Source organism: Oncorhynchus kisutch, linkage group LG10, assembly GCF_002021735.2.
Source record: "Oncorhynchus kisutch isolate 150728-3 linkage group LG10, Okis_V2, whole genome shotgun sequence".
In the NCBI taxonomy this organism is placed as follows: Eukaryota; Metazoa; Chordata; class Actinopteri; order Salmoniformes; family Salmonidae; genus Oncorhynchus; species Oncorhynchus kisutch.
This window is the reverse complement of record NC_034183.2, coordinates 57,051,556-57,063,555: the sequence shown is the minus strand read 5'-3', so window position 1 is coordinate 57,063,555 and position 12,000 is coordinate 57,051,556. Positions and strand designations below refer to the sequence as shown.

Sequence of the window (12,000 nt, the reverse complement as noted above, 5' to 3'; positions counted from 1 at the left end):
CAGACAGACAGACAGACAGACAGACAGACACAGACAGACAGACAGACAGACAGACAGACAGACAGACAGACAGACAGACAGACAGACAGACAGACAGACAGACAGACAGACAGACAGACAGACAGAGTAGTTATCATGGTGGGAAACCTGTTGCTATCTCCAGGCATGAAATTGTTGCCACGCAACGTCCAGTTTGAACCTTTAACCTTTAGATAAGACAGTCTTCAACTCAATTAATAATATTAAGCAGTAATAAGCATTACTGTGATAGTATCAAATAAATAAATGGTTGAGCCACTTGCCTTCAATCCTTTTGGAACTTGAATGTGAGTTAAAGCTATAAGGAGTCAGGAGTCAGGGAAAATGATAATCCTGTGTCCTTGGATGGGGTCCAAAATGTAGAATTCAATCAACATCATTTCTCCTCAAGGACATCTCCATTGCTCAAGGACTTCCTCCCTATGAAATCTAGGCAGTGTGCCTCTCAGACTGGGATGGATGACCCTGAATCCTAGCTAGGCCCTTGGCCTTCATGCAGGCCTAAAGGACTGTACTCATTCATTATCCTGGCGAGAGGAGATGACTGCCATGTTAAAGACTGACCCGTGGTAGATGACTGCCATAACCACAGCCTGTGTCCATGCTGGGTGTCCTGGAGCCTGTAGACCTAGTATCTGGTTGGCGGTTCCCGCCATCCTCCCATCCTCCTCCCCAGACACAAGCCTCAGAACTCTGCCAAGTCAGCTGCCATGTTGACTTTGGACTGGACTGAAGGACAAGAGAGAAAGGAGACAGCTGTCTGTCTGTAGGTCTGTCTGTCTGTAGGTCTGCCTGTCTGTAGGTCTGTGTCTGTCAGTCTGTAAGTAGGTCTGTCTTAAGGTTTCAGATTTTCATAGGTCTCAGTGTGCCAGACGCGTCAACCACCTTGCCTCTCTCAGAGTTACACTCAGAGTGTGTACACAGGGTAGTAAGGATGAGAGGAAAGCCAGGCAACAGGCAGGAGGATTTAAGTGGGTTGGCCGTAGGAAAACCGTGGGGAGAATCTGAGGCGCCAAACGCCCCCAGTGTTCGCTATAAACCCAGGAGATAGTGGAGCGTCGATTCAGCAGGAGACAGAGGCTGAGTCCCAGGTCAAACACACTACAGTCACGGCTCCAGGGCCTGGAATCAAATGAGACAATTAGGCTCCCATCCCTCGATACAATCGGCAGAACCAGGGCATATGCCTCTGCTGTGTTGGATCACTAAGCACTAAGATCCCTAGAGTTTGTCGTTAAAAGCAAATTATGGGAGCTGTGGCTTCGGGGCTGTCTGGGCTATAGAAGAGAGGGTTTGTGTGTCTGGTTCTGGCAGCAATGTTGTAGTGGGTGTTTTGTACAAGTGCAAAGGCTGAAGACAGACAGGCTGAAGTTTCCCTCCTCCAGGCGTTGGTTGCTAGCTGGTCTAACAGAGCTTCACCTGGCCCATGACTCACCCCAGTAGGAGACCAGGGGAGGCTGTCACTACACCTTATACCCCCGGTCAGAAAACCTACAGTCATGACCTGTACCGTCACTAGAAGTCTAAGCTCATATGGAGCTGAGTGACCGTGCTTCGAAATGTGTAATCTTGTGATATTTTCTCTGCACAGAAGAACCTGGTTGCAAGTCAGTGAGGGTGGTCTCCCCCTCTTTCCTCCCTCACACCTCCCTCCCTCACACCCTAGGCTGGCCTGCTTGGTTCCCATATGGCTCAGCTAACAGCTAATCCTGGCCAGTCATCACAGCCCAGAGCTCCTGACCAGACATAAAGGCTGGGGTGGTCGGATAGCATTCCACCACAGAGCCCTCTCTACAGTCTGTGCAGTGGGGCAGAATGTCTCAGCATGGCGTCCATGGGTGAAGTGACCGACCTCTAGTTGGCTCTGTCTTCACAGTAGCTAGCTATTTACCACAAGCTTATGGACTTGTTCAGTACGCGCTCTCTGTGTCCGACCTGGGTTCAAATAGTATGTGTTTTCTTTCAAATATTTGCTGAATTTGATTGAGCCTACACGGAGTGCCATATTGGCAGGGTTTGCACTTTTGGTACTATTCCCTTGGTTCCATTGCACCAGGCGAGCTCAATCAAACTCAGTTAAAGTATTTACATAAAGCAAATACTACTTGAACCCAGTTGTGTGTTACAGACCATTTTCACACATGATTGGACAGGTCAGGATGGGACTGACTGCATGTGTGTCCTGCTGTGAACCGATGGCTCGTGAACACCAGCCGTCAATGATGACTTGGCTGACTGGGACCGGGCTGCTGTTACTTGCAGTGTGGTTGACCTCACCTTCTCTCCTCTCCTCTCTATCTGTGGACAGGGCCCCCGGCCTGGGGTTTCACTCCTGCCTCCCTCCACTGCCCTCCATTGTCAGCCTCGCTGGCTCTGTGGCAGGATTTATGTTTCATATGAACGCTCCCATCATCACTTGGGCTAAAACAGGAGCCTGCAGTGTGTTCAAATGCAACGCAAAGCAGATGTGCTTGACATTGCCATGGACTTTCCAAGGACCTAAAGCTCTGTAACCATAGAAGGGGAATGCGTGACCCTGTATGACTGCTGCCAGCCCGCTCATAGCCCTCTGATGCTGCTGAAGTGAAAGCACAAGACCACATTAGGGCCCTCATCCCTCGTCTTGTGGGGCATTTGAGCAATATGAGAGTCTGCGAAAGACCATTATCATGTGACAAGTGAGGAGAGTGTTTTTCCTCACATTCACAGGGTTTAATGACAGCTTCTCTGGTAAGGAACTACCCAATGGCGCACTCTTCAGTGTTTTTCTCGGGGGAGGTAGTCTTTATTTAAGTGTTCATGTATCTCACCGCGGGAATGATGGTTTCTGTCTTCCTATGATGCCCCTGGGGAGAATGTCGCAGGGCACTTTAAGACTGCCACCCTGGTGTTTGAAGGACACTGTACTATCTTACCATAATCAGCAGTGAGGATAATAACAGGATATTACAAACAGAGAGATAAGTGAGACTGTGAGAGAACCCAAGCTGAAGTGAAGGATTGTTGATAACGATGCTTTAGGGATGAGGAGGTTTCTCTGATGGAGGCCGGCGAGGTTCATTGCACCACCTGTGGCGTCGAGGTTGCGTCATGGGAAGAGACCTAGCAATTTAGGCTCTCCCACAAATGCCTGGCGGGGCATAGGCCTAGAATAGGGCAATATATAACAACAAGGTGGGATTAAGTTCAGTTAAATCTCTGGCATTTTTAGTCCTTAGATCATAAACTTCCCCACTCCTGCTGCACAAATATTTATTGCTTTGTTAAATGGTTCCGTGTGCTTCTTTCTGGTGTAAGAGCAAACAGCTGTGGTCTGGTAATCTCTCCATCTGGCGCTCTCTGCTCTTCTAACTGGTTTTAGGATAGCAGTACAGACCCTGTCACATGGGGTGACTCAAGGCTCTTCAGCACCATCTTGTGTAATGACTCTGCAACACAAGCTATTCAAATCAAAGTTTCAAATCAAATCATTAGCGGGATGCTCTCAGGCTTTCATTTACGAATTGTTGATTAGTCTTTTAAATGAAACTCCTGAGGGACGATGTGATTACATTTGAAGGATGGATATGTATCAATCTCGTTTTTCCCTTCATCTCTCTCTCTCTCCCTGTAGGTGGGAGGCGTGGGGTGGGGTTGGGAGCATGGCTGAACCACGCCGTGAGAGCACCAGCAGCCTGCAGAGGAAGAAGCCTCCATGGCTCAAACTGGACATTCCCACTGCTCAGGTGTCCCTGGATGAGCCACCCACCTTCGTCCAGGTATAGCACACACACTCTCTTTCCTTCTCTCTCTCTCTCTCTCTCTCTCTCTCTCTCGCTCTCTCTCTCTCTCGCTCTCTCTCTCTCTCTATCTCACTCTTTATCCATATCGTTCACTTTCTTTTTCTCTCTCTTTCACTCTCTTTCTTTCTCTCTCTGTCACTCACTTTCTCTCTCACTCACTCACTTCCTCACTCACTCACTCATTCAATCACTCTCTTTATTTTTCTCTCCCTCTGCGTGCCTTTCCGTGTATCCCACACTTCTTCTCTGGGTCTCTGTCTCCATTATTCTCCCTGCTTTCTCATTGTCTCTCCCCCTGCAGCCGGTGAAGCGCCAGGGTTTCCTCCGCAGTATCAGCATGCCAGTGGAGCCCTCCCACCTCCGGTCCCCGCCTCGCGACCTCTTTGACCCCCGCCGGCCGCCCCTGCTACGCCAGTCCTCCATCACACAGACCATCAAGAGGTAAGGGGAACATATCAACGCTCTGGAGCTACTGAAGGACACCGTGGTTGGTTAGATCATGGTTGTGACACGGAATCGTATGACCTCCATGGGATTTGGTTATCTTTGGTGTTGAGCAGTGGGCCCACTGAAAATATTTGATGATGAAATTGTCATGATGGTGTGAAGTAAGCAATGTTTTAGTCATGGATGGCATGTTTTTGACCAGTTTGTGTTACTGTAGGCTACTTGTGTGATGCCAGTAACAAGGCATGAGACCATAATGTCCGTTTCTCTGCCTGATTGCCGCCACCCACTTCAGCTTGGCGGTTTGATTGCATATTGATTTTTACCAGACACCTGTATTTGTTTGACAGGACAGACTGGTATTTGTAGGTGTTTGTTTGTGGTGTGTTTTATCAGTGCCTGTCTGGGTCTGCAGATGGGCTCATATTACAGTGTATAAAAGTTGAAATCACTGTGGCTGTGATTGTGTGCATTGATTCTTCAACAGTCTGAATGAATGAGTTGGGAATCCCTCTGCATGCCTGGTTCTTCGTCTGGTCAGTGTGTATGATTCTAATGCATGTTCAAACTTCATTTCCCTTTACAATTTCAATGCTTGCAAAGCTTTACTCCATTTTGCACTATTTCTGTTTTTATCGCTTTTCTAGATGCTGTTTCTTGCTCACCACCTCTTTTTCTCTCCTCTTTCCTTCTCTTTTTTGCCCTGCCTTGTCCTCCTCCTCCTCTCACCTTCCTACCCTCTCCCCCTGTCCTCCTCCTCCTCTCCCCTTCCTACCCTCTCCCCCTGCCCTGTCCTCCTCCTCCTCTCACCTCCCTACCCTCTCCCCCTGCCCTGTCCTCCTCCTCCTCTCACCTTCCTACCCTCTCCCCCTGCCCTGTCTTCCTCCTCCTCTCACTATCCTACACTCTTCCCCTGCCCTGTCTTCCTCCTCCTCTCACCATCCTACCCTCTCCCCCTGCCCTGTCCTCCTCCTCCTCTCACCTTTCTACCCTCTCCCCCCGCCCCCTGCCCTGTCCTCCTCCTCCTCTCACCTTCCTACCCTCTCCCCCCGCCCCCCGCCCTGTCCTCCTCGTCTTCTCACCTTCCTACGCTCTCCCCCCCTGCCCTGTCCTCCTCCTCCTCTCACTTTCCTACCCTCTCCCCCCGCCCCCTGCTCTGTCCTCCTCCACCTCTCACCTTCCTACCCTCTCCCCCCGCCCCTGCCCTGTCCTCCTCCACCTCTCACCTTCCTACCCTCTCCCCCCGCCCCCTGCCCTGTCCTCCTCCTCTCACCTTTCTACCCTCTCCCCCCGCCCCCTGCCCTGTCCTCCTCCTCCTCTCACCTTCCTACCCTCTCCCCCCACCCCCTGCCCTGTCCTCCTCCTCCTCTCACCTCCCCACCTTCTCCCCCCACCCCCTGCCCTGTCCTCCTCCTCCTCTCACCTTCCTCCCTCTCCACCCTCCCCCTGCCCTGTCCTCCTCCTCCTCTCACCTCCCTACCTTCTCGCCCTGCCCTCCTCCTCCTCTCACCTTCCTACCCTCTCCCCCTGTCGTCCTCCTCCTCTCACCTCCCTACCTTCTCCCCCTGCCCTATCCTCCTCCTCCTCTCACCTTCCTCCCTCTCCACCCTCCCCCTGCCCTGTCCTCCTCCTCTCACCTCCCTACCTTCTCGCCCTGCCCTGTCCTCCTCCTCCTCTCACCTTCCTACCCTCTCCCCCTGTCGTCCTCCTCCTCTCACCTCCCTACCTTCTCCCCCTGCCCTATCCTCCTCCTCCTCTCACCTTCCTACCCTCTCCCCCTGTCCTCCTCCTCCTCTCACCTTCCTACCCTCTCCCCCTGTCCTCCTCTTCCTCTCACCTTCCTACCCTCTCCCCCTGTCCTCCTCCTCCTCTCACCTTCCTACCCTCTCCCCCCTCCCCCTGCCCTGTCCTCCTCCTCCTCTCACCTCCCTACCCTCTCCCCTGTCCTCCTCCTCCTCTCACCTTCCTACCCTCTCCCCCTGTCCTCCTCCTCCTCTCACCTTCCTACCCTCTCCCCCTGTCCTCCTCCTCCTCTCACCTTCCTACCCTCTCCCCCTGTCCTCCTCCTCCTCTCACCTCCCTACCCTCTCCCCCCCGCCCCCTGCCCTGTCCTCCTCCTCCTCTCACCTCCCTACCCTCTCCCCCTGCCCTGTCCTCCTCTCACCTTCCTACCCTCTCCCCCTGTCCTCCTCCTCTTCTCACCTCCCTACCCTCTCCCCCTGCCCTGTCCTCCTCTCACCTTCCTACCCTCTCCCCCTGCCCCTGCCCTGTTCTCCTCCTCGTCTCACCTCCCTACCCTCTCCCCTGTCCTCCTCCTCCTCTCACCTCCATACCCTCTCCCCCTGCCCTGTCCTCCTCTCACCTTCCTACCCTCTCCCCCTGTCCTCCTCCTCTTCTCACCTCCCTACCCTCTCCCCCTGTCCTCCTCCTCCTCTCACCTCCCTACCCTCTCCCCCTGCCCTGTCCTCCTCCTCCTCTCACCTCCCTACCCTCTCCCCCTGTCCTCCTCCTCACCTCCCTACCCTCTCCCCCCGCCACCTGCCCTGTCCTCCTCCTCCTCTCACCTCCCTACGCTCTCCCCCTGTCCTCCTCCTCCTCTCACCTCCCTACCCTCTCCCCCTGCCCTGTCCTCCTCCTCCTCTCACCTCCCTACCCTCTCCCCCTGTCCTCCTCCTCCTCTCACCTCCCTACCCTCTCCCCCCGCCACCTGCCCTGTCCTCCTCCTCCTCCTCCTCTCACCTCCCTACGCTCTCCCCCTGTCCTCCTCCTCCTCTCACCTCCCTACACTCTCCCCCTGTCCTCCTCCTCCTCTCACCTCCCTACCTTCTCCCCCTGTCCTCCTCCTCCTCTCACCTCCCTACCCTCTCCCCCTGTCCTCCTCCTCCTCTCACCTCCCTACCCTCTCCCTCTGTCCTCCTCCTCCTCTCACCTCCCTACCCTCTCCCCCTGTCCTCCTCCTCCTCTCACCTCCCTACCCTCTCCCCCTGCCCGTCTCCAGCAGCAGGAGGGTGCACTTTGAGCGGATTAACACAGTGCCCGTTAAGGGTCAGCGGGCATCTCGCCGAGGCCCCAGGAAGCATCACTCTCTCTCCAGAACCCTGCTCAGGTACTGCAGGCCAGAGGTCAGGGGTCAGAGGTCAGACTGGGCCCACAGTACACTGGCCAATGAGGACAGCACTTCCTGTCTGATTACATTACAGTAGCATACAGTAACATACAGTGTGCAACCATGAGGAGCCAGAACATCTTGTGATGGGGGGAGAGGGAAGGTTTAGCTAAGTGTTTACCCCACCAGTGTTTGTGTCCTAGGTTATGTTGGTGGTGGCTCAGATCTGGAGAGTACAAAGAGTATGAAGTTCAGAACAGAGAGAATTATCAACAGAGTGCAGACTCTCCGTAAGACAGAATACTGCATCAGGCATAAAGGCACAGCTTGAATGAACTGTCTTCCATTGCCTATAGCTATAAGCCTCTTCAGGGGGGCTGTTGTTTTCTCTCTGTGCTATGACTGGTGTTGTTCTATGACTCACCACATTGACACATCTGACTCACACGGAATTGGTCATAATAAAGGGTCCTAACACAGGGACCTGCCATTTTCCTGGAATACACCACAACCACCGCATTCCATTGTGGTCAGGCCAAAGACTAAGCAACAATAATGTCGCCTCAGACTTTATGAATCTCTGTGTGAGTTAGGGACCATAGAATACATGTCCACTGATTTGATGTTACAGTCACTAAAAGACCATAATTGCGTTTGACTGAGTCTTAAAATAACCTGAGCTGCTCTTTAAACTAAGCCATTATGGTTAGTTTGTGTATTGCGGCAGGGTTGGGTTAGCGTGGCCTTCTGCAGCACCTGATTAGATTAGACCTGCAGAGGCAGAGAACATTGTATTGTCATCCTTATTGAATGTACAGATTATATGATTCAATAGAAAACAACAGCTCACGGAAAAAAAGAGGCAGAGAGAGAGAGAGAGAGAGAGAGAGAGAGAGAGAGAGAGAGAGAGAGAGAGAGAGAGAGAGAGAGAGAGAGAGAGAGAGAGGGGCAGAGAGAGAGAGAGAGGGGCAGAGAGAGAGAGGGGCAGAGAGAGAGAGAGAGAGAGAGGGGCAGAGAGAGAGAGAGAGAGAGAGAGAGGGGCAGAGAGAGCGAGAGAGAGAGAGGGGCAGAGAGAGAGAGAGGGGCAGAGAGAGAGAGAGGGGGGCAGAGGGAGTGACCTTTTATTGAGTAAGGCCACCAAAGGCAGACTTGGCTCTTAAGAGAAGACAGACTAACTATGTGCTCACTGCCCACACAATGTGGTGGAAACTGAGCTGCACTTCCTAACCTCCTGCCAAATGTATGATCATATTAGAGACACACATTTCCTTCAGATTACACAGACCCACAAAGAATTTGAAAACAAATCTAATTTGATAAGCATATGTTTCCCATGCAGAGAGAGAGAGACTGAGGTAGAGCGAGGTAGAGCGAGGCAGAGGTAGAGCGAGGCAGAGGTAGAGAGCGAGAGAGGGGGGCAGAGGAAGAGAGCGAGAGAGGGAGCAGAGGTAGAGAGCGAGAGAGGGGGGCAGAGGAAGAGAGCGAGAGAGGGGGACAGAGGAAGAGAGCGAGAGAGGGAGCAGAGGTAGAGAGCGAGAGAGGGGGGCAGAGGAAGAGAGCGAGAGAGGGGGACAGAGGAAGAGAGCGGGAGAGGGGCTAGAGGTAGAGAGCGAGAGGGGGGGCAGAGGAAGAGAGCGAGAGAGGGGGGCAGAGGTAGAGAGCGAGAGAGGGGGCAGAGGAAGAGAGCGAGAGAGGGGGCAGAGGAAGAGAGCGAGAGAGGCGGCAGAGGTAGAGAGCGAGAGAGGGGGCAGAGGAAGAGAGCGAGAGAGGGGGGCAGAGGAAGAGAGCAAGAGAGGGGGGCAGAGGAAGAGAGCGAGAGAGGGGGCAGAGGAAGAGAGCGAGAGAGGGGGGCAGAGGAAGAGAGCGAGAGAGGGGGGCAGAGGAAGAGAGCGGGAGAGGGGGTAGAGGTAGAGAGCGAGAGAGGGGGACAGAGGTAGAGAGCAAGAGAGGGGGGCAGAGGAAGAGAGCGAGAGAGGGGGCAGAGGAAGAGAGCGGGAGAGGGGCTAGAGGTAGAGAGCGAGAGGGGGGGCAGAGGAAGAGAGCGAGAGAGGGGGGCAGAGGTAGAGAGCGAGAGAGGGGGCAGAGGAAGAGAGCGAGAGAGGGGGCAGAGGAAGAGAGCGAGAGAGGCGGCAGAGGTAGAGAGCGAGAGAGGGGGCAGAGGAAGAGAGCGAGAGAGGGGGGCAGAGGAAGAGAGCAAGAGAGGGGGGCAGAGGAAGAGAGCGAGAGAGGGGGCAGAGGAAGAGAGCGAGAGAGGGGGGCAGAGGAAGAGAGCGAGAGAGGGGGGCAGAGGAAGAGAGCGGGAGAGGGGGTAGAGGTAGAGAGCGAGAGAGGGGGACAGAGGTAGAGAGCAAGAGAGGGGGGCAGAGGAAGAGAGCGAGAGAGGGGGCAGAGGAAGAGAGCGAGAGAGGGGGGCAGAGGAAGAGAGCGAGAGAGGGGGCAGAGGTAGAGAGCGAGAGAGGGGGGCAGAGGAAGAGACCGAGAGAGGGGGGCAGAGGAAGAGAGCGAGAGGGGGGCAGAGGTAGAGAGTGAGAGAGGGGGACAGAGGAATAGAGCGAGAGAGGGGGGCAGAGGAAGAGAGCGAGAGAGGGGGGCAGAGGAAGAGAGCGAGAGAGGGGGCAGAGGAAGAGAGCGAGAGAGGGGGGCAGAGGAAGAGAGCGAGAGAGGGGGCAGAGGTAGAGACCGAGAGAGGGGGCAGAGGAAGAGAGCGAGAGAGGGGGCAGAGGAAGAGAGCGAGAGAGGGGGGCAGAGGAAGAGAGCAAGAGAGGGGGGCAGAGGAAGAGAGCGAGAGAGGGGGCAGAGGAAGAGAGCGAGAGAGGGGGGCAGAGGAAGAGAGCGAGAGAGGGGGGCAGAGGAAGAGAGCGGGAGAGGGGGTAGAGGTAGAGAGCGAGAGAGGGGGACAGAGGTAGAGAGCAAGAGAGGGGGGCAGAGGAAGAGAGCGAGAGAGGGGGACAGAGGTAGAGAGCGAGAGAGGGGGCAGAGGTAGAGAGCGAGAGAGGGGGCAGAGGAAGAGAGCGAGAGAGGGGGGCAGAGGAAGAGAGCGAGAGAGGGGGCAGAGGTAGAGAGCGAGAGAGGGGGGCAGAGGAAGAGACCGAGAGAGGGGGGCAGAGGAAGAGAGCGAGAGGGGGGCAGAGGTAGAGAGTGAGAGAGGGGGACAGAGGAATAGAGCGAGAGAGGGGGGCAGAGGAAGAGAGCGAGAGAGGGGGGCAGAGGAAGAGAGCGAGAGAGGGGGCAGAGGAAGAGAGCGAGAGAGGGGGGCAGAGGAAGAGAGCGAGAGAGGGGGCAGAGGTAGAGACCGAGAGAGGGGGCAGAGGAAGAGAGCGAGAGAGGGGGGCAGGGGAAGAGAGCGAGAGAGGGGGCAGAGGTAGAGACCGAGAGAGGGGGCAGAGGAAGAGAGCAAGAGAGGGGGGCAGAGGAAGAGAGCGAGAGAGGGGGACAGAGGTAGAGAGCGAGAGAGGGGGCAGAGGAAGAGAGCAAGAGAGGGGCAGAGGTAGAGAGAGAGAGCCGGAGAGGTAGAGAGAGAGAGAGCCGGAGAGGTAGAGGGGGAGAGGGAGAGGGAGAGAGGTGCTCCAGATGTTCCATCAGGCAGAGGTCTATTTATAGCCTCTGAGGTCACGGATGCCAGGCTGACACACTCTGATGACACGCCACAACCTGGAGGACAGGGCAGCTGGTCTGGAATGCCAGAAATTCAATCATGTCACTAACAGACTGATAGAGATAGTACATCCATCCACAACCCAGAGGAACACAGGACACAGTATTTCAAATTATCTGTCCATATTACCCAGAATAATCCTTTACATGCAACAGGTACAGTAGGTGTATAGTGGGCTATAATAACTGTTGCTAGGGAGTAGGGCTTGGAATTGCCAGGGACCTCATGATACGATATTATCATGATTCTCACAATTATATATGTATCGCAATACTGTGATTTTGTTGTGTTTCGATGTTCCGAACATATTGCTCACCATATGTCTTCTGCAGAGGGACAAGAGGGAGCCATGAGAAAACAAGTTCAGTGGGCAGTTGTGATAGTTACGGAAATACCATTTTTGACGATATATCGTATCAACTATCGCAATATTATTTTACACCAAAGTTCCAAGTATTTGTCCTTCACAGCTGGTTCTCCATCTTCTTTTCAAACAGGGAGACTTTTTGTTTTCAGCACTTTTATCTCCATGACTGACCCAAGCTCGTTTTCCCTATTCCCTCCGCAGAAGACAAATGGTGAGCAATATGTTCGGAACGCCGAAACACAATACAATCAAATCAACTCCATGTTTGGTTTGATGTTACTTAAAGGAGATTTTTTTTAAAGCATTACTTCCATTGATTGTTAGCTTGTCAAATCAAATCAAATTGTGTTAGTCACATGCGCCAAATACAACAGGTGGAGTAGACCTTACTGTGAACTGCTTACTTACGAGCCCCTAACCAACAATGCAGTTAAAAAAGAATATGAATAAGAAATCATAGTAACAAGTAATTAAAGAGCAGCAGTAAAATAACAATAGCGAGACTATATACAGGGGTACCGGTACAGAGTCAATGTGGAGACTATATACAGGGGTACCGGTACAGAGTCAATGTACGGGGGCACCGGTTAGTCGAGGTAATTGA

General features: G+C 53.7%; 1 protein-coding gene across 3 annotated transcripts in view; it reads left to right on the top strand.

Moving 5' to 3' along the window:
• Positions 1-12,000, top strand: part of LOC109898489 (inactive rhomboid protein 1) — a 49,363-nt gene that overhangs the window by 24,091 nt on the left and 13,272 nt on the right. For 2 of the 3 annotated variants that reach the window (XM_031834120.1, XM_031834122.1), the window contains exons 2-4: positions 3,653-3,797; positions 4,123-4,262; positions 7,267-7,374. In XM_031834120.1, the coding sequence (XP_031689980.1) occupies positions 3,681-3,797; positions 4,123-4,262; positions 7,267-7,374 (365 nt within the window). In that variant the 5' untranslated portion in view covers positions 3,653-3,680. The remainder of the gene's footprint in view (positions 1-3,652; positions 3,798-4,122; positions 4,263-7,266; positions 7,375-12,000) is intronic. The other variant, XM_031834121.1, reaches the window with a different exon arrangement.